The sequence below is a fragment of the Oreochromis aureus genome, linkage group 9 (genome assembly GCF_013358895.1).
Source record: "Oreochromis aureus strain Israel breed Guangdong linkage group 9, ZZ_aureus, whole genome shotgun sequence".
NCBI classification, from domain to species: domain Eukaryota; kingdom Metazoa; phylum Chordata; class Actinopteri; order Cichliformes; family Cichlidae; genus Oreochromis; species Oreochromis aureus.
The window spans coordinates 15,320,776-15,346,376 of NC_052950.1; the positions used below are offsets into that span (position 1 = coordinate 15,320,776).

A 25,601-nucleotide genomic window follows, 5' to 3' on the forward strand; every position below is an offset into this window, starting at 1 on the left:
TTTTTGTAAAGTCTAAGAGCATAGATACATTTGTTACCTTATTGTAGCGCTCATGTGGCACAGACTGGAGTACTATGGGCTCCATAGTTGACACATTAGCAAACTCCACCTCAGGTATGTAAAGGGCACAAACCACATGGGCCCAGCCTGTAAAGATACACAAAGAAGACTTATCAGACCCTCTACGTCTACCAGATATAGGTTCAGAGGTCATTTGTTTTAACATTTCACAGTTTACGAGTAGAAATGTTAACCACCTGCAAAAGTCCTCAAAAGTAATAAAATGTGAGCAAAGTTCATTTTGTCAGTTTCAAGTTTTCCCAATGTAGTAAAGCTTTACGTGGGAAGTGGACACAGTAAACCCAGAGGACAAACACAATTTCATCTGATGGTCTATCACAAAATTGACTTTTCTTTTATTTGTTTTTTAATGGTTGAAACTAAAAGCCCAAACCAACACAGCCACTGTGGGCCCCTTCCCAATCATCATGCTGAATCTAGAGGTGGGAATACCCCATGATATATTACACTACAATACTTTACTTACAATGTAACAGTATTTCAATTATTACCATTTTGTGCTATGCTGAGTATTGCAATAATTTATCACCTGTTTTAAACAGCAAATTATGTCAACAAAGTTAAACTTTAAGGTTATCCCCTAGTTGAAACTATATTATATATAAATCATCTCCTTTAAAGCTGTGCAGTTTCACACAAACCTAAATATGTAACTTTAGGGTTGCTGATAATAAGTCAGTGTGAACCTCATTTCTTGGAGTTTTGATCTAGAATCTCAAATGCTTTAATTTGTAAATTGGTAGTCATCTACCTAAGCAGCCATTCACTGAGCCTTAACACATGCACAGCTTCCTGTCAGTGAAGACAAACTGGGGGCAGCAGAATGACAGTGACGCATGGTGGAGTGGCAGCAGAATTGACGACGAGCTGAGGAGGAGTTGGAGGAGGTGAACAGGAGGTCAGATGGAGGTGGGAGTCTCCTGCTACACTGGAGGTGTCTGTTTTTCCCCCCATAGCGGAAACAAAAACAGGCTTAAACTTACAGTTGAACCCCTGACCTGCCTTTGACCTGGTGAGCAGGACAGGGGGAGGAGGGCAGAGGGCGGGACAGAGGGGAGGGAGCGAGTGTAAAATGGGGGCATGTTGTTGTTTTGAAGTCCCTCCAAGAATCTGGAAGAGGCCTATAAAACAGGACTATAAAACTGGCACAACCTTCCTCCTCAAACTCAGCATTCACACTTTAATCCCACAAGAACCGAACAAAGCATCGTTTTACCGACATCTGTGACGTCAAGAAGTTAACAGAGTCCACTGCGCTGAGACAAAAGAGTTCAAATGTGGTTCGTTACAAATGAGGCAAAGGGCTGCGAGCTTCTGATAACGGCTTATTAGCTCCTTTGATAAACACTTAAAACATTAGGAGCCATGTGGTCTCTGCTGTCACAGTACAGTAATAAACTTTACAATGACGCTCCAAATCAACACCCAAAGTTTTCAAACTGCTGCCTCGGGTTTAACATGTCTTACAACCAACCTGTGGCAACCAAATGTGTTTCAATCAAGTCCCAATTAAATATATGAAGACCGATGATGATTGAAAATGATCATTTTTAATCTTAAGCTTTAAATGGAGACCGGGAAGATGGATAAAGACTGAATTTCTGCCTTTCTATGCCATTCATTTCTTCTCGGTCTGCTATATGTTAACATGATGGATCAAATACCCATTTCAGACCTTGCTCTGCTTTATTACGGTCCCACCTGAAACAACAACTACCACCACACAGATCAACAAGTGAAGAGGAACTGATGAGCGGAGTAACAGAGTTGGGAAAAAGATTGTGAAAGAAAAATGGGAGGAAAAACGAGGGAGAGAGGGGTCATGGGAAGGGTAAAATAAAAGAGAAAGTAGTAAAATGGTGTGTGTTAGTGTTGTCCTGATGCCTCCCTGCAGGCCTGGACACAATCCCACAGCTGTGCCTCTCTCTGCCTGACTCAAACACACACACACACACACACACACACACACTCACATGCACACAGAATATTTACAGTCTCCAACAAGCTGACCTCCCAATGAACCCGGTGTGGAGACTCCTCACAGGCTATGCACTATACCCATCCTGTCCCGCCCCCCCATAAACATACACACACTGACACACCCTCATAAAACATGGACTGGCAAGGACGCTACAGAGGCAGCACATACAACAAACAGCAACATAACTCTCCCAGCATGCTTACAGCCCTTAAACTTGCTGGTGACATGCAATTAATGACAAAATCCACAAGAGGCTAACCACAGATGGCAGCATGTATGAGTGTGTGTGCGCAGCTGAGAAGAAGCCTACCTCCGTTGTCCGTCCTCTTGAGCGCTCCATCTTTGTGGGGACAGAGCTCGCACCTCTGTGGGTAAAGACGAAACATCAGGTCAGAAACAAGAGGTCAAAATCATCTGCTTACTCGAGGTATGACAAATATGAGTGTAAGTGAGAGGAGCTGGCCTGTCGCCCGGACTTGGGCACACGGCCAGAAACTCTCTGGGAAAACACCTTCGCTACCTGCCACCTAAGGTTGTGTTTTCATCCAAGTGCGTGTACTCAGTTGCAGCAGCAAACTTCATTTACTTATTAATCCAATTAAAGCATCCCAAATCCTTTAGCAGTAAATAGCATATGAAATAGACCTGAGCTGTTACTTTGCTTCAAATCTGGCAATGTGTTGCCATAAAATAAGGATCAAAGGTAATCCTTTTACTCGGTGTCATTTCAATAAAGCTTGGCATAACAACTATTTATTACATTGCATGCATTTTTTTACTAAGTTTGTAAATCAGACATGGAGTTTAGGAGTCTGAACTACACACTGACTTTTCTAGAAAAGCTGGAGACACAAAAATCATGGCCATTTAGTAAATGACCCATCAGCTTCAAGGTAAAGTTTTTGTACACACAAAGACCATTACAAATGCACTTAGGTAACCCATTGAGGGTCATCCTAGCAAACCAAGCATTTTTAACATGACTGCAGAGTACTTTGAGACTTTTGTGGTTGAAACTTTGCAAGTTATTGTCAAATTTCTTTTATTCCTCCATTAGTTTCAAGAGTTAAAAGAAAAACAGTTTGCCATCATGATAAATATCACCAAAAGTATATTTGCTTTTCACACGTGAATAGAGAAAGTAGGCAGATCATTCCAGCACCTGTGTCAACAGCAACATGAAGTTAATCTTGGACTGACAAAGTCTAGTCCGGTCCTTAAAGGTTTAAAGACATCATATTAATTTGAGAGGACAACCTTATCCAACCATCCTGTTGCAGTTATTGGAAATGCAACGTTTGCCAAGGCTGTGTTCAGCAGGAACATAACCACGAACTACTTTTGCACTATAAAGTTACACACCGAGCGCGTACGCACACCGAACGAATTGCATTTTTGCAGAAAATTTGTACTTAAAAAAAACAAAACCAAACAAACAAAAAAAACGCACTGGGGGAAAAAATGAAGTCAACATCAGGCGGTGATGAGCAAGACAGACAAGACAGGGCAAGACAAGGAAGAAACTGAGATTCTGGGTTTATCCAGTTCTCATGAGGGGGCAGCAGCAGGGAGAATTTTATGGTTTGATCCAGGAGTCGAAGCTGTAGCTGTACATATTTTAGGGTGTCAGTGGGGCAGTTCGAGCTCTTGTTGGAGAAGTTGGGACCACATCTGAGGAAGCAGAGAAATAATTCCAGAGAGCCGAATGACCCGGAGCAGCATCTAGTTCTGAGTCTGAGGTAAAACAGTATTGTTTTACTATTTGTATATGGAGTACCAGTGCGTGTTTTGAGCTGCGAGTGCACATGCTGCCAAATGCAGCAGTCTGATTGCTCAGATCTGTCTACTGGAATCAGAATAATCAGGCTTGGCTAAAAAAAAAATTAATAAATAAATGTTGCAAATTTGTCCAGCGGAATTATGCGGTCGGTGTGAACGGCTGCATTAAAAATAGGTGAGTCCAAAAAAATATTTGCACAGATTTTACACATCGGGTGTGTAAAGCCCTTAATACAGGGTTTATGAAAACGTAAAATCCAATTTCAAAATGCTTTCATTCCACAGACGTTCAACAGTAACAACTGAAACAGGTACTGTTAGAAAGAGCAGATTCCTGAGTTTCACGTGCTTCCCGATAGGCAGCACAACAACAGCGGCTGCAGTGACTCCAGACATGCTCACAAAAGTATGGGAGTCTGACTATGGACATATGCCATGCATCCAGAGGGGAACACATTTAGCACTTGCAAACATTTTGCATGTAAAACTTTATATTCAGCTAGGCATTTTAAAATTTACCACAAGCTTCCATCTCCATTACTTCAAAAACCGCAGCCTTTTGAAATCGGATGATTCTTTTTGATACACCCGGTTTACCACACAGCAAATATTATCTGTCTAACAAGCCACACTGAAACAATTTCAAGGCTTAAAGAGGTTCAAGCTTTAAAAAATTATTTAGTTAAATGTGATAGTAACTGGAACAGTATGCAGATTGCTGGCTAAAAGACAGGCATGACGCATAGGACAGTAGGAAGATGCCAAAGAAAAACCTGCTGGTGCAGGCAGTTACACCACATAAAGTAGGAGTAGCAGCCAAGTCTGTGAGGACCTGTAATTTATTCTCCCTAGTTAATATGCCCCCGTATACTGCAGCTTCCACCAATCTGTACAGAGATTTAATATAGAATGGCACACATGGCCATTTCATCTTAAATGAAAGTTTGCTTAATTCAAGCAAGCTTTCAAGTCTCACTAGGGAGCGGTACAATGATGGGTACTGCTCAGTCATGTCATTCAATAATATAAAATTCATTAAAATCTTCTGTTTAATAAGTCAGAGTAAGCTGCTGTCAGGTCAGTTCTGTATAATCTAACTAACTGTTGCAGTGTGATGACCCTCACACTGTATACCAAAAATGCATTATAGAAGAGATGGGCAGTAAGTCGCTACATATTAATATGTATTATGTTGGCATTTTCTCTGTGTAGTTGACAAAAATGATCATCTTTAAATATTAAATCACTAACCCATGTTTGTATAATAAGCTGCCATCACTCCAACCATATAGAGCCGTAGCTGCTTCTCACACAGACGAGCATTTCAAACATATCAGGGGTGCTAATCTGACCCATGTGTTTGCCTGCGTACTCACGAATCCTGGTGTCACATGTCAGTTATATGTGGAAATGCTGACACCTGACAATGATTTAAAAATAATATTGATTGAATGCATTAATAGGCTGAACGACCTAAATATTGTCTCGACTAGGAAGCTATTAGTGATCACTCTTGACCATCATCCAGTAAAGGTCTTAAACCTGGTGGCTGCTGCCACCAGGGATGGGGCTGGGAATTTGGTATAATTTAATGTTCATGTAGTGCTATCCAACCACTATAACACTCATCTCTAATTGTGAGTGGCACAGACAGAACTGAGTGGCTACTTATGTGCAGCTCTCACAGCTCGCACACAGGAGGAGGGAAACAGACTCCCTTACTGCTTTCATGAGGAGGAGGAAGTCAGCCATGTGCTGTTAATCAAATGGCTTTGATTAATTGATCATCAACAAGTGTGAGTGCCTCTGTAGGGGGAAAAAAAGACGTTTGGGCAGCTTCTTACCGGAGGTAGATATCCAGGCAAATTCACCTCAAGGTCAGGCTGTGCAATGCTTAGAGAAATGCAAAAAACCTGAAAGCTATATCTCAGACTGTTCAGGCCTCAGTTATCACGTTAAATATTAAAGTCACGACAGAACAATTACAGAATGACTGAATAAATAAAGCCTGTTGGGAAGGTTTGTCAGGAGAAGGCCAGAAGAACATGGCAACATGCTTAGTTTGCAAAGTTAGCTCTGAACAAACCACAAGACCTCTGGAACAATGTCCTTTGGACAGACAAGACCAACAACTGTCAAGCACAGTGGTAGAGGGGTGATGATTTGGGCTTGTTTTGCAGCCATAGGCGCTGGGCACCTTGCAGTCATTGGGTGGACCATGAACTCCTCTGTATACTAAAGCACTCTAGAGTCAAATTTGAGGCCATCTGTCTGACAGCTTAAGCTTGGCTGAAATTGGGTCATGCAACGGGACAATGATCCTACACACAGATCTGCTTCCCATAAAATAAAAACAAGTAGATATAAATAATGTTGTAGCTCTACAACAGAATGGCTGAAAAAGCAAAGAATCAAGGTGCTGTAATGATCCAGTCAAATTCCAGATTTAAATGCTGTGTATAAGGGAATGCCTTAAAGAAGTGAGGCAACAAAAAGTGGGCCAAAATTCCTCAGCGATGTGAGAGAGTGATAAAGAGACAGAAAACCATTATTTGAAGTTATCATTGCTAAAGATGGTTCTAAAAGCTATTGAATTGAGAAGTGGGCTTAGTTTTTCAAACAACTGCACAGAATCCTGGGAAAACTCTTTCATGTGACTGTATATCAGAGGGACATCCCCCAATCACAGCTGACTTTATTTCCATACAGAGATGAATGATTTAACCTGCTACAATTACACTACATAAGTGGTCTTAAAAAGAGAACAGGATGAACAGATAAACACAATATCAAGTCATAACATCCAACAGCAAAGCCCGAGCGACTGTCAGCATCAACAACAGCCAAGTGTAACCAGTGCTGAATGTTTTTTCTACATCATTGGCATAAAGAGCAGGGTTGCTCTGTGTGAGCGTACAGGAATCACAAAAATGTGTCACAGTCCCTTCAGTGCTGCACGTACAAAACTAATAATTTAATTGAATATTAAAGAAAATAAAGCCCCAAATCCTCTTGCTGTGTATCACCATATAATTCAATCAACTGCAGTTGACCTTCAAAATCAAATGATATGTTGAATATTCAGGATGAAGTGTTAAATACAGAGCAAACGTATCTTTCCTTCTAGCTTCGATTTGTGACTTGGGTTTCAAAAATACAACTGAGCTGTATGCGAATTTTAATTACTTACAAGCAGGTCGATGTGTAATGTCAAACCTTTCTGCTAATGTGCAGAAATTAGAAGTAATTATACAAATAGTCCCCTCCCCCCAACTGCTTTGTTCACAAAATGTCACGCATTGCTACAAATCTCTTTAAGAATTCCATTTAAGATTTTTTAAACATATTTAAACTGTTTAAAGTAAAAAAAAAAAATCATCACATTTTCACACACTGACATATTAAGATACAGAGGTGCAGTACTATGGTGTCTCTATAGTCACCAAATCCTGGTGACTAACAGCACGTTAGTGTGATGTCTAACAATTTTAATATCTATGTTTATAGTCTTTGACTTCAAAGAAATAAATGCACATTAGCATTATTACTACATTATTGTTGCAGGCAGCAAATCCATCACAGGTCATGAACAATGACAAACGGGCAAAAACAGAACCAAAAAACAAACAAATAAACAAAAAAGAAAGAGCCACCATACTCGGAAATATTCTAGGATCACTCTGTGCTTTTAATGGAATTAACCCACACGGCACAGACACGACACAAATACTACAGACCTCAGCTTCGACTGCATTTGACTGATCGGCGTAAACTCTCTGCGCCCACATGCTGGCGGGAGCATGCGTCACCATGGTTACCGTATTGTTTACATTTACACTGCTTATGCAGTTAGATGCTGCAATTGGTTTCAGGACAGCTTCCAAGCAGCAGATTGATTTATTAGGAGTGTGACTGTTGAAATAAGCTTAAACCACATGTCTGCTATTACAAAATTATGTTTGCTCCATTTGATTTCTGACCATAAACAAAACTGCACCAAGAGTCCACTTGGAAATGTACTCGGGACATATTCTGAAACCATTTTTTAAACTTAAAATGTTGTTTTTTTGTCTACACCACAGTTCTTACCAGCCAATATTAACCATACTAGCTGGGCAAACAGACCACAGTTTATTTGTGTGGATGATTTCAATTTGGCATAAATCTACTTTTCGGAGGAATCTCACAGATTGTATCAAAACAGCAGAGTCCAAGCTTTCTTACTCCACATAAACTAAGCAAAAGAGTGACTGGTTATAACACGATTCCAACCGATGCACATCGGAGCCACACTTGGGATTGGAATTTACATCCTAAATAAAACATCCTCAGAGAAAAGTCGAAGTGGTGGAGATTTCCACTCTTGCAGACTTTTGTGAGTTATCGGTAGCTTCTTTTTTTCTGCCTTTTTTCCACTAACACCTACTCGAGCTGGTTTTTAAGGTTCTCCGTTGGCTACCAGGTACATTTTTTTTTAAGTGAGTTGATCCAAAAATGTGAACAGAATCACTGCCACTATTGGTCAGTCAATGGCATCACTCAATGAGTCATGAAGCGACTTCTTCAGAAGACTCAAATCCGCCATTTCCGCGTCCCGACAACAAGGGAAATGTCTACACACAAACCAGCACTGAGATCCAACAACGAGCTGCAGACATCTTTTGTGACAGACTGAGCAGCAGGTATGCCATAGCCTCCATGTACTCCATCGTTGTGTTGTGTTAAGCACAAATGACATGCTGGGACTTTTGGCCCATCTTTCTATAACACGCACATTAAGGTGGTACGACTGAAACAGAGTAGAGCAGAGTAGAGCAGAGAAGGTGCTAGCGGAAATGTGGCATAACTGGAGAGGATTCTTATGAACATGATCATATAGTTTAACCGAATTTGTGACAAGGATCATTACTTGAATCATGATTCTACCCTCAAAACATTGACTTACGATCTCACAACACTCTCACAAATGAACTTGAGCCATTTGTTTTTTTGCAGTGCTAAAGAGTTGCAAGTCTTGTTGTACAGGCTGCAGACTAATAGAGAAGCAATTACAAGCTCCCTCAAGTCTTTCCTGACATTAAAGAATATTGCAGAAGAAAAATGCTGTGGGACTTGTTTTTACAACCGCTTTTATCCAGGATTTCTAAACAGACACAAAAATGACACACCACCCAACCTGGTGCCATTTTCTCGGCTCGCTTATTAACAATAGGATGGTTCAGGATAAGTCCTGTGATTGTAGGCATTAAATCATCAGTGATGAAAGGGTAAAGGGCTTTGTGACTCACCACGCGGGCTGCTCGCTCCTGAGATTCACACTTTCTGCAGAACCAAGGACCAGTGGGCACCTGCACAATGCCATAGCAGGCTGGGGTAAAGAAAGAAACAGTGTCAGTCACAGTAACCACAACACAGTCGGTCTTAAAAAACATTTTCATAACAAAATCAAGCGTGACAACACCTGATAACATCTTCATAAACTCCTCACACGTGCCAGAAACTGAGACGTGCGACTAAGCTGGTTTGGATGGAGGAGAGCAGGTTTTTGATCTAACAGACTGCTGAACACGCCACTTTAACAGACGCTATTTTTATACCACTGCACTGACATCGTTTCCTTGTCCTACAAAATATTTGGGACAATGGAGAAATCACTAGCAAACCATTGTCATTGGGAATCTATATTGGCATCAGTTATTACCCCATACACAAAGATGTTTCGCTGAAACAAGCCACCGCATTTATTTGGCTTCCAACACAACTCTACAAAAATTTTGAGGAAATGTCAAAATCATAACTGGCTACATTTAAAGCTATACTAACTAAATTAGAGGTTATGTTTTTCATTAAACTTTCTACATGGATGATGCATTAACAAGGTCACAGATTTATAATTTACACTTTATACTTCCACACTACAAGGGCAAAAACCCTGATTTACATTATTTAAATAGACTTGTTTTCAATTTAAATTATAACACATTTTCCGTTTTCAAGTTTGGTTTAAGAGAATCAGACTTGTTGTGAAGGTACAAGCACAAGGCAGTGCTACCCTAAATGCGGCCAGACTACCCTAAATAGCCTACCTCTACACATTTCGAGATTATCTCGGATCTGACCAGAGCCCATAATCCGCTGGAATAAACAGCTATAATCCAGATTTTAGAGAACAAAACATCCAAGGGTGACAGAGTTCAAATGAAGACACGAGTGACCAAACTTAAAGATGAAATACCAAGATCTTCTGAACACACTACGCAATTCAGTTTGAAATATTATAAGAAAGAGCGAATTAATTACGTGCAGTTTTATTTGCTACTCTAACAGCAGTTAGTGTTTGTCGCTGTTTATCTTTTTCTTTAAAAGCTTTAGTGTATTGCATCCAAAATTTCCTGCACACGCAAACTGTACCACATTCTTATAGAAATCCACCATGTTCCAAAAATGCTCAGTTATAACAATCAATCAAAACACTGGTCAATCAGATGGTGTTAGATACACCAGTTTACACGATTGTGTCATGTTTTTCTCTAAATCGCTGACCTCTACACACTAGAGATACAGCAAATGAATAGTCAGTGACGCGAATCAGTCGATTTCAAGTGTTTTTGTCAAAGACGGGTGACTGGACCAAATAAGAGTGGTCTGTGCACGATGCACAGACCGCAGGCAAATAGTGCAGAGCGCAGGCAAATAGTCTTGCTTGCGACTATTACAGTTAAATAAACCGCAAAAACATTCATAACCTAGTGAGATACCTAAAGAGCAAGCAAAGGGAAAGTGGCTAAAGCTAAGGCTAGCCACCCATAAATTAGCAGCCTCGGTATGAGCAACGGATCAAAGCAGTTATGAAGAAAATCATTTAGACAAGTAAAACAAAAAAGACATAAAAAAAAATGATATTCTGTTATCTGGTGAATTTATAAACATACTGTAAAATGATGCAAGTACCTGACATTTGTTTTGCTATACAAATCTGTTGCACCTGCTTTTTATTTGGTAAGCTAGACTGCATCAAGTAAAAGTGGTTCAGTGGTTAATTATTTGTACCTCTTTCAGTAACAGAGTTCCCTATTTTCAGTTAAGTGAGAGAAGATCCTGTAACTTGCTGCAGTTTGGGGAATATTCTCAAATGTAATAATCTCATCAGCATGAACATAATATTTTGCTTTGAAAAAAAGTTTATTTTCGTTTGTGTATGCTGTGAGTTATAACTGTAAACTATTTTCATAGTTATGGAAAATTAGGATTGGTCGAGAAATTTGCAATTGTTGCATCTCCATTATAGACTACTGAATGTTTCTAGTTAACTTAATCTGATAATAGCCTAACTTAAAAAGAAGCCGTTTCAGCTGCGGTTCAAGGGCAGATCATGACACGAGTAATGTCTGAATCAGAGCCCCAACTAATCTTAACAAATGCCTCACAGGCTTTCATTAACCAATATTTCAGGAGAATAAGTAGCTTTCAAAGCTTCAAATGTCAGTTTTCCTTGAAAAAGAATAAGTATTGTGTTTAGGGAAACCATATTTTCTACAGAGTACTGACACCTGACATCTTATGGAAGAAATTCAAATATTCAACAAGGTTTATTCGCAGATTTCTTCAACCTTACAAAATTTAGCTTGAATTTGAACAGAGGGAGATAAATACAAAGAAAGTGTTAACGTCTGACCTGATGTGAGTGCTGTGAAGTATGTAACACTTTAGCTGTTTCCTATGTTTACTTACAATCACGCTGCTGCCAGACAAGGCTACTAAGCAGTCTAAACACTGCCACAAATTGTTACAAACAAAACAGTGCTACAAGTCCAAATACACTGCCTTGCACTGACTTCAGCGCTGCTGACATTTCAAATAGTATCCCACTGTGTTTGCCAAATGGACACATGACCAGCTATGTAAACAGTGGACGTCATCACGTGAGTGAGTGAGTGAGAGTTAGCGTGCAGAAATCACTGTTTTGCTTCTTGAACTGGACCCCCTAAAACACAAAACAAAAAATGCTTTCCACACCAAACTGCTTCCACTTTTTATCTAGAGCCAGTGTTATTTGTTTTTGTTTACTCCGTTGACTACATGCATGGTTTAAACTCCTGGTTTCGAGCTCACCTCCTAAGTTTATAGCATTTGTCAAGAGGAGAGTAACCCTCCTTCTCTGAGCACGTGACAGGTCTTAGTAGAGGGGGAAAAACAGCACGCCTCGCAGCTAGAAATGTGTGCATAAAGCTGCTGTCAGCCATCATCAGCAGAAGAGTACACAGGCCATGTTAGCTGCCAAGCCAAATCAGCGGAGGGGCCAGCAACATGCGTTGAGCCTGACCTCAGCCTGGCCTTGGTGAGAGCAGGAGGAGGAGGAGGCTCCATAACCTTGCAACAAGACAACGATAACTAGCCTGCGAGCTAACTGCTAGCTCCTAGCACAAGCTCCGCGGCTTACCTTGATGCACGGCGACGTTGCAGCCGTGTCCGTCGCAGTACACCAGCGGGTTTTCCGCCCAGCCTCGCTCGTCTGAACACACACAGCACCCTCCAATCATTTCCTTCATGTTACTCGTCAAGAACTCGTCGTCCGCCGCCAGACAACGCTCGCCGGACACCATCTACGAAGAAAGCGGACATGCGGAGGAATACATAAAGGCGGACCCAAAGCTTCGCCGAAGACGCCTTCTCGCTCCCCTACGACGCCACTTTAGGTCCCGCTGGGCCGAAATGTCATGTTTTAAACGTGTTTACGTCCCTTTTTGACGCTGTATTTTCTTTCACCAAAACATCCCCGTCACGGCGCGACGGTGAGAAGAGGGGGAACTTCATAGAGGAGGGGAAGTGCGTAATGACGCAAGGCGCGTGTGTGTGCGTACCTACCGACAGGAAGTGAAAAGAGGATCGCCGGCAGCAAACATACCATTTTGGTTCCACATGGTTTCAAAGTTTGGAGCAGAGAGAAAAGCGAGACGGTCCAAAGCAGTTCACTTCATGAGGGAGGCAAATTTTAAAAAAAAAATAAAACAAAAACCCAGCGCTTCCAGTGTGTAAAATAAGTTAATTTTGTTTCAACTCTAAGAGGACTTAATCTGTCCTGTGGAAAGCTGCTCTTCAAATGTTGTAGTTTGGTGAGAAATTTTTATTTTACATAATAAACACATTTAGAAAACACTAAATAAATTAGCGATTTCAGATAAATCTGTGATAACCCATTAAATAACTCACTGAAGTAGATCGTATTATTGTACACTATATTATACACTATAATACTCAGTTATGTCATCTAAAAGCAAAACAAAAACAATCCTCTGGGTTAAGCTTCTTAAATGAGACAGTTTACTGCTTTTCTCTGTTTTACATCATCACATTACCATAAAATATATCATCCCTTTTCCTCCATCTCTCTCTCTCTCTTGGATCAAGAAAAAAGTTACGAGTATTTTCACTGGTCTTTACAGACATTGGTGAGCATTGTGAGCCTTCAGGTCTTCAAAACTGATTTATTAATCAAGGAGCAAACTGACAGAGTAATCAGTAACGAAAACCTTTATTTTCTTGCAGGCCTGAATAAAAGTCCCTCAGACTGCCAGAAAGGAGCTTTCGCTGAGATAGAAAATTGCAGTGTCTGCTCTAAATGACTATTGGTGACCTCAAAGTATAGCACTCAGGGCTTTTATATCATTTAAGGTATTCTGTAATTATGACCGGGCTGTCCACACACACTGTACATCTGTCAAGTGGATGCAGCCCTGGATAAATGCTGGATGTTTACACCTACAGAAACCCTTTTTGATTCAGAGGGTTTTAGCAGACTATACACACACACACAGACAAGATGTGTTTTAGCCAGTCCTCTAGTAAACCATTGCCTGCATCATCATTTCTCTTTTCTACTATTTTATAAGAAGATTGTGTGGGGGTTTTTTCGGGGGCACTATTGTCACTCTGGGTTGTAACTGTTTTCAAGTAACTGAATTATGCTACACCTCCTGCATTTGACTACAGTTACACATAGAAGACCCTAAAGGTATAGCTTTTTTACTGTAGAGTGGATAAACTAAAGGAAGGAATCAGGGTTTCCTTCGGGAATACATTTTTATCCTTGGAAGGACATGGGCTCTGGGACGCCTATATCAAGCTGCACATATCGCCTTGTCAATATACAGTTTTGTTTTGACAGCTCCTCATGCTGTTGCCAAGGATGCTCCAGAACACACATGCTATTCCAAGCACTCAGCTGCTGCTTGCATCACCGATTCCTCTGAGCGAGCTCCCGCTCTCGGTTTCCAGAGAAACGTAATGACTTGCCAATAATGCGCAAGAGCACACGAGCGTTCTCCGTGTAATATAGTGAGCGAGAGGTCCCTGGGAGTGCCTGCCCATTGTTTGCTTTAATTTCAAATTGCTCAAATGCTCCAGTCGACACTGGGCACTGCACTGAAAGGGGGTGAGGGGCTGGGGAAAAGGAGGAGGGGAAAAAAAGTGAATTGTGTGTGGCAGGGGAAAACCTATTAGAGCTGGAGAGAACAAAGGGAGGCGAAGGAGGGGGCAGCAGTTGTGGAGGGGCCCATATAGCTACTGAAATAGTGAAAATGGAAAATTATTATTATTTATTTTTTCACAACTTGCATTTGATTAAATCAAAGCTCGATTTATGCCTAGTGTTCCTCAAGTTGCAGGAGAAGAGCCCTCCCTGAGATAGAAAATTAAAGTCAGACAATCTACTCCCAGGTGACCTTAGACATTACATATAATTAAAGGTACTGTGTGATTATAACCAAGCTGCCTTATAGAATAACAATATTTGAGAGCTTTATAGTTCACCGTGTGTGTGTGTTGAGATGGTGATTTATGTTGAGAAAATGAAAAATGGTCCAATGTCTTTTTGCCAGCCAAAAAAAGTTGTGTATTGTCAGAGACACTCTGAAGAAAACCACGTTTTTTTTCCCCTTCACAATTCAAATGTATCCCATGCTGCAAAGTTTATGTGATGGGCTCCTGACTGATTTAGTGTATTCTGCACACTGGGTGGCCTAATTCAGTTACTGATGTAGTAAATGATGTAGGCTACAGAAGCACATAATGTTTTGGGCAAGAGAGCTGAAATAAACAAAAGTTTTAAACAAAATTTAAAGCCAAGATAAAACACAGAACCAGGCACAGAAGTAGAAAATAGTTTAATTGTTTTGTCCTTTGATTGTGAGGTGTCCTCACTTACACTGTTCTTGTTAACTGTGAGATAGCTGACACTGATTTAAAAGTCAGAGGACTTCCATGTTTGAGTTCTGGTTATGTTTGTATGGTGGCTACGTTATGTTTTGGCGTCTCTTTGTTCAGAATGAGGAGCATGTAAAACATGCGGGGAGCAGGAATGACAACACGGCCAAAAAAAGCATAGGAAAAAGGCAGCCCCCCCACCCCACCCACACACACACACACACATGCACCCAGGGACCTATCGGCCATGTCTGCAATATCTCTGTGTAAATGCATTGTATAGCTGCACAAATGTTAGATGTACTTCCCTGCTTGCCTGGCAGTTATTAGTTACTGTTGTCCTGGTGATTGCATGCCTAACTCCATCTTTTCAAACTCCAAAGTTAATTATCACAAAAAGAAAGGAAAAAAGACCCATGAGCAAAGAAACATGACGATGGTAATGAATTCTGAATTTGTTCCTAAATATTGAAGTGTGTGTGTGTGTGTGTGTGTGTGTGTGTGTGTGTGTGTGTGTGTGTGTGTGTGTGTGTGTGTGTGTGTGTGTGTGTGTGTGTGTGTGTGTGCGTGTGTGTGGCACTCTGGCAGGAATGTTTTCACAGACTGAGCTCATAAGCTTCAACAAATGACTACCAATAGGACTTTTATTTTGAAACAATAGCGTTCGCAAACAGATGCCAGATGCCTTTTTTCGGGTAAATTAACTGCGAGCGCTAAGGGTGTTTCCGTCAAATTGGAGATATAGGTTTGGCCCCATTATTTATGTATTTATGTATTTTTTATAAAAGCAAAGTTAACCTGTATCAACTGTTTTAAAGACAAAGCGGTGACTTAGCTGCACATGCGCCGCGTGCTCTCTGTCCCCTCAAACGTGCGCTGGATTCGAGCATCCTTGAATTCATAAATTGCGCGCAATCAGCTATCAGTCAAACTATCATTACAAAGAGCTTTAGTTAATGTTATTCACCCGTAGTGGCCTAATAAATGCGTCATTAAATTTAAGTGAGCCTCATGGTCATTTAGGAAGTAATTATGGGCTATATGGCAATTTTATAGATATTTGGAATGATATTGTGTATGAAAATGTGCATGTGGGGTTAAGGCAGGGCTGTCACATGTATGTTACCATCTGTATCTTTTTCCAGATGACTCTGGAGGATCTGTTGGGGGGGGGGGGGCTAACTGGCTGTTTGTGTGAATAGTCATTAGGTATTGGGGTTGCTGCTGAGTTAATATACATGACTGGGAGGAGAAAAGCGTGAATACACACCAAAAGTGACCTGAACACATGCAGCACGCTTTCAGAACCATCGGTGTGTACCCCAGGTCTCCTCTATCTTGTGCGAGTAGCACAGGGGCCCAGGAAAAAAAATACAAACAGTTCCAACACGGCGGGGTGAAAGGTGAAGAGAACCCTCCCCCCACCACTGTCCGCACATACTTCAGGCTCGGATTGCATGTAAAATCACATTCTCCCTCAGTGGTGTTGGGGGTGGTGGAGAGGAATTCATTGTTTTGGCATGGGGCAGTGGGTTTGTGTCATAAAAAAAAAAGGTCTACGCGCTTACAAGTGCCTAAGCGTCCTTGACCAAGTGTCTCCGTAAAACTCAATGCAGAGAAAGTGAGATGGAGCTGCAGGAGGCGGCGCGGGTGTTTTGATGAGCGTTTAAAAAGAAGAAGAAGAAGAAGAAAGCCCCCACCCAACCCCTTTTTTAAATAGGTTTTAAAATAATATCTTATGAACAAATTGCACAAAGACAAGATAAAAACGGATTACACAAAGTATAATTTTTTATTTTATTTTATTTTTATTTTTTAAATTGAAATCATACACACAATTAATCATAAATCAGTCAAGTGAAAAGTAGAGCAAAACACCAGGATGCAGACGTCATCACGTGTGTTTATTGATCATATCTGCATAAGTGAGTAAAGTCCTTACCCGTAATCGGTTAAGCCTTGGACGTCCACGGTGAAGTTACAAATGCAACATATTATTGCTTAAAACTTATTTAGTATAAAAAATTTAAAAAGTTTAAAACGTCGTCTTAAAAAATTATCTATATTTCACTTTGGAAAGGAAATAAAAGCTACGCCATCATTTGGAATCTAGATCACAATGTCGCTCACTCCCAGTATGTTTTAAATATGTCCTACAGTTTACAGAGACCTCACCACATACAGCACAGTTACAATGGCAAGGCTGAGCGTGAGCCTTAACTGTGAGATTTAATCACGATCATTCCCCCACGCTTCACCAGCACACAGAGGGGCTGCTGCATAGAAACCTTCACCGTACTTGAGAACTCTCTCCCGGCCACTCGTTCTTGGTTCCTCCCGCTGGTCCCCGGCCGACATCCAGGCGCAATGGAGGGGGGAATAAGTGCCCTGTGGCATCTGTGCATGACAAAAGAGCCCCTGCTCTTAATTGGAAATACTCAGATTGGGGCAGATTTATACACACGCGGTAGTACATTTAAATTTTTTCATTAATTATTTGAATGTTGACTTGTTGTTAGATGTCTCCAAACTGACACTTTGGGGCGGTTAAGACATGAGGAGAAGAAAATCCACCGACAGAGGTGTTGCAAATTTATCCTGCGGCTTTACGGATGGTGTGAAAGTGCACAGTATGTACTGTTTATTGATGCAGGCTTTTATATATTTATTTAAAAATTATTATTTCTGATTATATTTAATACTCGCAGTTTAATAAATAATAACAAAATATATAATAATAATAATAATAATACATCGATATAGGTGTGTGTGTGTGTGTGTGTGTGTGTGTGTGTGTGTGTGTGTGTGTGTGTGTGTGTGTGTGTGTGTGTGTGTGTGTGTGTGTCCTTCATTTTTACATTACTACATAGATGACGTGTCTTTGACAAAACCACAACTTTTTACAAAAAAGGTGAGTAAAATCTTCGTGGTTGTTATCCGACAAACTAACACACCAGTCTCTGTGCGTAACTGCAGGATGGATTTACGCTGCAGACCAGTCACATTCAGGGAAAAGCAACAAAACAAAGAGGATCGCTTTGGAGCTTACGCAAGTTTGAATTGCTTGCGTTTTACGTGAGAACCTTTGGCTATAAGCGATTAGAGGAAGTAGAAAAATATAACAACAAGGGTCTAGTGTGCCAAATAAGTAAACCCGGGTTATCCAAAGGACAAGGCGTGCAGTGGTCAGAATGTGTGATGAATCAAGCCTCGACTATCCATTCTTTCCTGCATCTCCTTAGGCCGGCCACGGTGCACAGTGTCTCGGGGATGTGAGCTATTCCCCGGGGACCCGGACTTCAGCGAGCCCTGTCCTATCCCCCTACCCCCCACCCCTCCCTTCACATCCGTGAAACTCCTCATGTTGCATGCATTAATGCTGTCATAGATAATCAGCAAGCGAGAGCGACTTTTTCTGTAAGAACACGTCAACGTGCGTATGTTGCATCTAAAGCAACCGCAGGGGTGCAGGTCAAATGACCCCCGTGCAGTGGAGCTGAAGTTAAGGGAGCTAAAGAGATCGCGGGGGCTTCCAGTAAGACCCATTTTCAGTTATAGTTGCACAAAGGTACACACACAAAGACGGTTGCGTTGAGTTGCTCATCAGCTAATATCCACATGCAGTTGTTGCGTTTAATGACAGCCTTCTGTGACTTATTAAACAAAAATATAGCCGACTTCATATATATACCCCCCCGCCCCACACACACACACACACACACACACACAGAGGGTATTATATTTTTGATTATCTCCATGGCTGTTCGCACAGTCGGTGTAATGCAAGATATGAAATTAAAAAGGAGCAAACATCTTCTTTTAACACGCACCATCTTGTTCTTGAGTCCAGCAGCACCACGTTGGTGGTTACGCACCACAGTCCCGGTCCTGCACGGATATTGTGGATATGATGTTCTTAATCGTTCAGATATTTAAGGATCTATAATAACAACGCCTACACATGTGACACGCCGTTTGATGTAACACACTGGTAACATCGATGCTATTCAGCGCGCAGTGACAAGCCAGTAAATAAGCAAATAGGCTTAATATTTATGGAAACGAGTATGCCCAGTGCTGAGTTTGACCCCACCGCGCTGCAGCACCGGCAGCAGGAACAGGAGGAACTGGTCACAAGGGATTCACGTGTTTTATAGATCACAAAGATGGAATATAACCCGGGGAGTATTGGAGAAAAAAATATGGCTCAGGGGCGAACATAATAGTCAGTCCATTCAGGCTAACTGTGGCCCGTTGCTATTTCAAACAATTAGTCCGTACTACACGGTCACATTATTTTGTAACCCGTGTGTGTGTGTGTGTGTTGGGGGGGTTCTTCCCATATCTGTGGCCGTGTGCGTGAAAAAAGGTGTGCCGGTCTCAGATCCGCGCTGTTTTGTGTAGTTTTGTGTAGTTCTGCGCGTGCGTGCGTGTTCATTCTAATGAATTCTAATGTCGTTCGAGTGTGTGCGCGTGTTTGCGTTTCTGACGTGCGCAAAGACAAACTGTGTATACTGTGCATTTTACAAGAAATACAAAGAAATCTCTAGAAACAAAAGGTGTTTGTTTTTAATGAATAATCTCACAAAAGTCAGGGTGCACGCCCTCCCCCTCAGATAAGCTACTTGTTGATGGAAACATAATCAAAGCACATATTCGTGACGCAACAGCCTATTGCGTATTTTCCGTGCAATTTATAGAATGATATTTTTCATAAGTGCTTCTGTGTGCCTTGTTGAAAAACTAATTTAAAACGGAACTCTTGATCCGGTTTTTGAAGAATTATTATCGGTGTTAATATTACAAAACATGCGGAAAATCATGTTGGAAAAGCAGCCCCGACCTGACACTGTGATCACGCTCAAAAATCACGGTTAAACAAGGTACAATTTCACAGGAATTGCGTGACTCCGCAAAATTCACACACACGCAGCTTAGACGGTTTAAATGGTTTCTGAAACGCTGGGAACGCCGGTTCGTTTATTACGGTATCACCAGGCTGATGGACGCGAGCCTATGTGGTCTCAGCTGATAAGTAGGTCAGTCTATAGAAGGCCTACAACCTTGGGGAAGAAAAATCAGGATAAAAGGCTCGAACACACTAAAGCAGTTAAGTTTGATGTTTACTGGTCAGGGGGAAAAGCAGTGAGGGGAAAAAACGGGGCAAATTTCTTTGTTTAAGCAGCACGTCCGTAACGCACATCAGCCCGACTAAAATAGCACGTGCTGACTGGAGTCATTTTTACCAACATGCAATCGATTGCTTGCTACGGTTACATACATTCTGATGACGACCGCGGGGAGAATTAGCACGTTACATCTCGTCCTGTCATGACTATTTTCCGGCTCGGACTACTTACACCGGCTCTACACAAACTCTGCACTGGGCTGGATTTTCTGCAGCTCTTTATTTAGCTATCGAGGAAAAAATGTCATAACAGCATTATTTACTCAGACGGCGGAGACTGTGGGCACAGTTGTAAACTATTGTAATGGCAGGGTGCTGGAGGGGTAGGTGGGCGGGTGGGTGGGGATGGAATATCCATTTTTATTGCATCACCTGTCAGCGGCGTCCAATGGGCGTCGACTCCAGGGGCATTAATTGATGAAGGTGTCTCCAGACAGGCCCACCTCCCCTCTCTCTCTCTCTCTCTCGCCCTGTCATTTTATTTGTGGCTCAACCAGCATCCAGAATAGCAGCTGCATTTTAGCTCTTTCTGTTTCTCTCTGGATCTGATTCTCTCTCTCTCTCATTCTGCTTCCCCCCACCCTCACAACACCCTCTCTCCCTCCCTTTCTGTCGCTCTCTCTCCCTCCCTCCCTCTCTCTCTCTCTCTCTTCTAGCTATTTTATCCCTCTGGCTGAGGCAGTGGTGTACACCTACCCCTCGTCCTGCTGCCGACCAGAGGGGAGTGGAGTCGGCAGAGGCAGGTAGCCCCGGCTTGGTGGACGCATCCGTCGCATTCCTCCACCACCATGCCGGACCAGGGGCAAGAAGCAAGGAGTGGATGCTGTCGGCTCATTCAATCTATTAGACAGGGGCAGCTCCATTTAACTCCGCAAGTCAAAGTTTGCATTTTCATTACGCAGCAGTGTGGCTGGATTATAGGTGTGAGCAGGATGCCTTGAGCTCGCTAACCTATGCCACTCACTGGTGAATCCACAGTATACTGAGGCTGACTACATGGAGTAATAGATTCTAGTGGATGCACACAAATCATGGGAGACCTGGAGTGTGGCTTTGAGGAAATGCAAGGAGTGAGGCTGGGATACCTGCTCATCCAAGGCAAGCAAATGTTTGCTTTGTCCCAGGTCTTCACCGACCTGCTGAAGAACATCCCTCGGACCACGGTGCACAAGCGCATGGACTACCTGAAAGTGAAGAAGCACCAGTGCGACCTGGAGGAGCTGCGGAAGCTCAAAGCAATAAACTCTATAGCTTTCCACGCCGCCAAATGCACTCTCATATCGCGGGAGGACGTGGAGGCTCTGTATTTCTCCTGCAAGACGGAGCGGGTGTTGAAGTCCAACAAAAGGAAAGCGAAAGCGGCGTGCTCCCCCGGGGATGAGGACGAGTCCTCGGGGTTCCTCCGTGCTGACGGCGAGCTTTGGAGGGAAAAAGTTTGGTTTAGTTTGCAGCACGGCGTCCCGGAGACTCTCACACTCCACGGCAAAGCGGGCAGAAAGAGGGAGCTGACTCCTTGCCTTACCGACTCCAAACTACCTCAGTTTTATCACAAAACGCACGGGCGGGATTGCCGTTCGGCGACCAAGTCCAGTTACAAACACTTTAAAAACTATGAAACAGCGAAAATAACAGGGAACCGCGTCACTTTGAGCCAAAGGCACTCGTTTTTCCGGAGCGCGGTGAGCCGGCAGCCGGTGGTGCTTCAGTCCGCCATAGCTGCTCAGTCCAGGCTCTCTCGCTCAGCCGGCGACCTACTTCACAAAAGGAAGAGGAGGCGCGAGGGGGGCGGCGGGAGGGACAGCGCGAGGCATTCGTGGAGCAGAAGCAGGCACGCGCACCACCACGCACCGCCGGTGCTGCTCGTGCAACCCAAATCGTCTGGAAGTCACGGGACTTCTTTCGGTGCTTTTCACCTCGGTCCAGATTTTTATCTCGACCCCCGACCCCACCATCATCACCACCACCAACATCATCATCATCATCACCACCACCACCACGAGCCAACTTTCCCGGAGAGTTACAGCAGCGACACCGAGTCCAGCACCTACTCGGAACGGGCTTACCCCGACTGGGACTTCGGCTCTGGCTTTTCCACCAGCAGCAACTCCGCCAGTTCGGAAGAAGAAGAGGACGGCGAGGAAGAAGATGACACTCAGTCGGAGAGTTCAGAGGTCAGCTCAGAGGAGGAGGAGGAGAGCTCCTCTCAGTCCGACTCCAGCTCAGTTTCGAGTCGTGTTTCGGTTCAGAGCATCCGATTCAGACGGGCGCGGGTCGGCTCGCTCGCCAAAAGTCTCAACACCAGCAAAGCACCTTTGGTCCTGCAGCCTACGTTTCACTACAACAACCCAGTGCAGCTCGAAAAAGAGCACAGGACCCTCGGACATGTTGCTGCTTCGCAATCACGGGACAGGAGACAGGACAAACTTCAGAAATGTGAATTCACATGCAGAGAGACAGAGCAGGACTCGGGACCCTCGCAGCCCCAAAACTTTAACTCAGCTTCTGTGGGGGAGAGCTTTTTCAGCGAGTCTAAAAGGGAAAATCTAAACCAGGCCGACACTGTGGAGGAGCTCGTCACATATTCACCGGGACCCAACCGGAATAAGGCCTCTCACCCTTCACGCAGGACACAGGGGCATCTCACCAAATGCCCCCCGGGACTGAGGGCTCAGTATGACCACAACAAAGAGGCCAAGCAGACCCAGAAATGTGTCGACAGGAGGGATGCGAAAGCGATCGCCAGCCCAAGTCTGCCCACTCCACTGAAAAAAATAAAGACCGAGTCGGAGGAGCCCTCTGTGACCGCCACCTCCTCTTCGGACAGGACAGCCAGGACGCCGCCGTTCAGTCTCCACAATGTGAAAGTTAAAGTGGAGGATAGCTGTGATGAGTATGAATACCAGAGCCAGGCCACTGTAGCTAAATGCAAAGGAGATAAAACAGAGAGCAACAATGGCCACTATCCCAGCGGAGCCATAAAACAAGGAGATTTTTCCAACAGTGGGATTAAAGCCACAGACAAGAGCCCCGATGTGGCCCTCAGGTCCCCCTGTGGTCCTCAGGAATGCAAGAGTAGTCAAGACGCCCCGTGTATCGAGGAGGGGGAACACAGGCACAAAAACTGCAGGGCTCCGGTGCAGGGGAATAAGAAACCCAGAGTTTCCAGGACGCAAACAAAACAAAACCTATCCAGGGTCCACAAGGCTGCCTCTTCTTCGTCGTCCTCCTCCTCTTCTTCTTATTCTTCTTGTTCTCGTCCCGTGGGGCGCGACGAGGCATCCACGGAGGATTTACCGAGCAGACGCAAACGCAGCAACGTGAACACTGTAGCATCGCCTGCAAAAATGCCTTTCAGCCTAATGGCAAATTTCCCATCCCCGCCGTCGCTGATTGTTGGCAGCGACGGGGATTTGTGCCCCGCTTACTCCCTGAACTCACTGAGGGGCCCCGGGCCTCCCCCTCCGTCCCACCCCGTGTGGAGGTGGCAGCCAGGCGGCCAGATTCTCCCTCCCCCACACGTTCACAGAACTAGGAAATAGACGGCGGAGCTGTTTTTTAAAGCAGAAAAAGCCCTCACCATTTAAAACCCAAACGTAGCCCGAGTCTTAACCTGTGCGCACCGAAATGCTCGCAACTTTATCGGTGTTGTTTCTTTTCTCTCCCCCTTTTTTTCTCCTGAGAATGGATTTACATTCCGCTTTGTTTTCAAGCTCGATCGAGGAAAACCCACAAGATTCCCCCTTTTTGGAGCCTCTGAAAACGCCCACAGGACTGTGAGACACCGCTCGTGGATATAAGATTTAAAAAAAACTTGTGTTAAAATAAGCTATCCTAAGCAATATCTATTCTCAATGGTGTGTTCACACGACTGTGTGTGTGTGTGTGTGCGTGTGTGTGTGCGTGCGAGTGTGTGTGTGTGTGTGTGTGTGTGTGTGTGTGTGTGTGTGTGTGTGTGTGTGTGTGTGTGTGTGTGTGTGTGAACTCGAATGTTTCTTGTTCGCTTTTCTAATTTGCTCGACCTGTTGGATTGTATGGCGCCGGGTTTCAGTGGTTTGTGCTTTGTCTGAAAGAAGGGGGGGGGTTAAAAGAATCACAGCATTCCTTGGGATGAGGCTACTTTAAAAAAACTTGCTAGGATTGAGGAGTAAACTTGACTGAGCAAATCATAAAATAATAATAATTATAATAACATAAAAATCAGGGTTTCCCATTCTGTGCCACTTGGTATATTTTATATATATCAGCGTTGTGTTTCCTTTCCTCTGGCGTGCTAACCAGCTTGGCCACAAACATCCATGTGCCCAAATATTCAGTTTCAGACATGTATACAAGAAAAGCTCAGTTAATGTCTGGTCATATGCTCACGGTTAAGCCTTTATTAGATTTGACATAAATTTATTCTCTGGTTGTGGGATTTCTTTTATTATTATTATTGTTGTTGTTGTTGGTGTTATTATTTAAAATGATTATTTTTCTAAGGGTGGTTGTATTCTGGTTTTCAGTCATGTTTTTATTTCTGCGGACTATTTCCTGGGTTGCAAGCGTGTGACTGCACATACGCAGGCCCAAACACAACACGGGCCTTGTATACAGACAATCAAAAAAAAGAAAAAAAATTATGAATGAATAAGCCTCCTTTATGAGGTCTCACGACAGACTCGACAGATTTGTGTCCCTCTAGGTCCACATGGCCTCGGCTTCCTCTGGACGCAATAAGAAGTTGTGCCGGGGAGAGTGTGTGCGCGTGGTGAACATGTAAATAATTCAAGAAAATATAAAATGCAGACAAAATGGGATGTGATTTAGTGATAATGAGGGGGGGAGGGGGGGGGAGTGGAGGGGGAGGCACCAAGAAAGAAAAGAAAAACGAAAAAACGAATCTGCGCGAAAACACCTTCTAGCCACTAATAAGAAACAATGCGACCAAGCACATGAGAGGGGCTTAAATGCATTGTACTTTGAATGTGTTTAGATTGTTTTTCAGCTTTAGGGATTTCTGACAAACGTGAAATTGCGTGTGAGTGGTGTTGATACAGGAAGGGAAAGCCCCCACCCACCGAAGATTAGACTGTTTGATTTAGGGTTAATTATTTTAATATTTACAATTCAGCCATGTGCAGCCGAACCATCCAAATGCTGGTTTTCTCATCCCTCATTCTCAGTGTCGTTGTTCTTAAAGATGAAAGAAAAACACAGTTTTTTTACTATCATTGGCTGCCTTCCTTGTAGGGAAGGCAGAAATGCAATCAGGTTCTCTGAAATCTTGCTTCCCTTTTATTTCCTAAACGCATCATCATCATCATCATCTCACCGTTCTGAATGTAGCCTCTCTCTTTTTTTTTAATATGGCCGCTCTCGGCGTAGTAGCAG

The 25,601-nt window shown here is 43.1% G+C and overlaps 2 protein-coding genes across 3 annotated transcripts in view; one reads left to right on the top strand and one right to left on the bottom strand.

The window, feature by feature from the left end:
* mllt10 (MLLT10 histone lysine methyltransferase DOT1L cofactor) overlaps positions 1-13,216 on the bottom strand; it is a 47,722-nt gene extending 34,506 nt beyond the window's left edge. Inside the window, exons 1-4 of one of the 2 annotated variants that reach the window (XM_031750023.2) lie at positions 12,282-13,216; positions 9,130-9,209; positions 2,373-2,427; positions 38-147 (exon numbers count right to left, since the gene is read on the bottom strand). In XM_031750023.2, coding sequence (XP_031605883.1) covers positions 38-147; positions 2,373-2,427; positions 9,130-9,209; positions 12,282-12,444 — 408 coding nt within the window. In that variant the 5' untranslated portion in view covers positions 12,445-13,216. The remainder of the gene's footprint in view (positions 1-37; positions 148-2,372; positions 2,428-9,129; positions 9,210-12,281) is intronic. The other variant, XM_031750024.2, reaches the window with a different exon arrangement.
* Positions 13,217-18,386: 5,170 nt separating this feature from the next.
* Positions 18,387-25,041, top strand: skida1 (SKI/DACH domain containing 1). The gene has a single exon (XM_031750081.2). The coding sequence runs from the start codon at positions 21,263-21,265 to the stop codon at positions 23,768-23,770; it is 2,508 nt and encodes an 835-aa protein (XP_031605941.1). The 5' UTR covers positions 18,387-21,262; the 3' UTR covers positions 23,771-25,041.
* Positions 25,042-25,601: the final 560 nt, after the last annotated feature.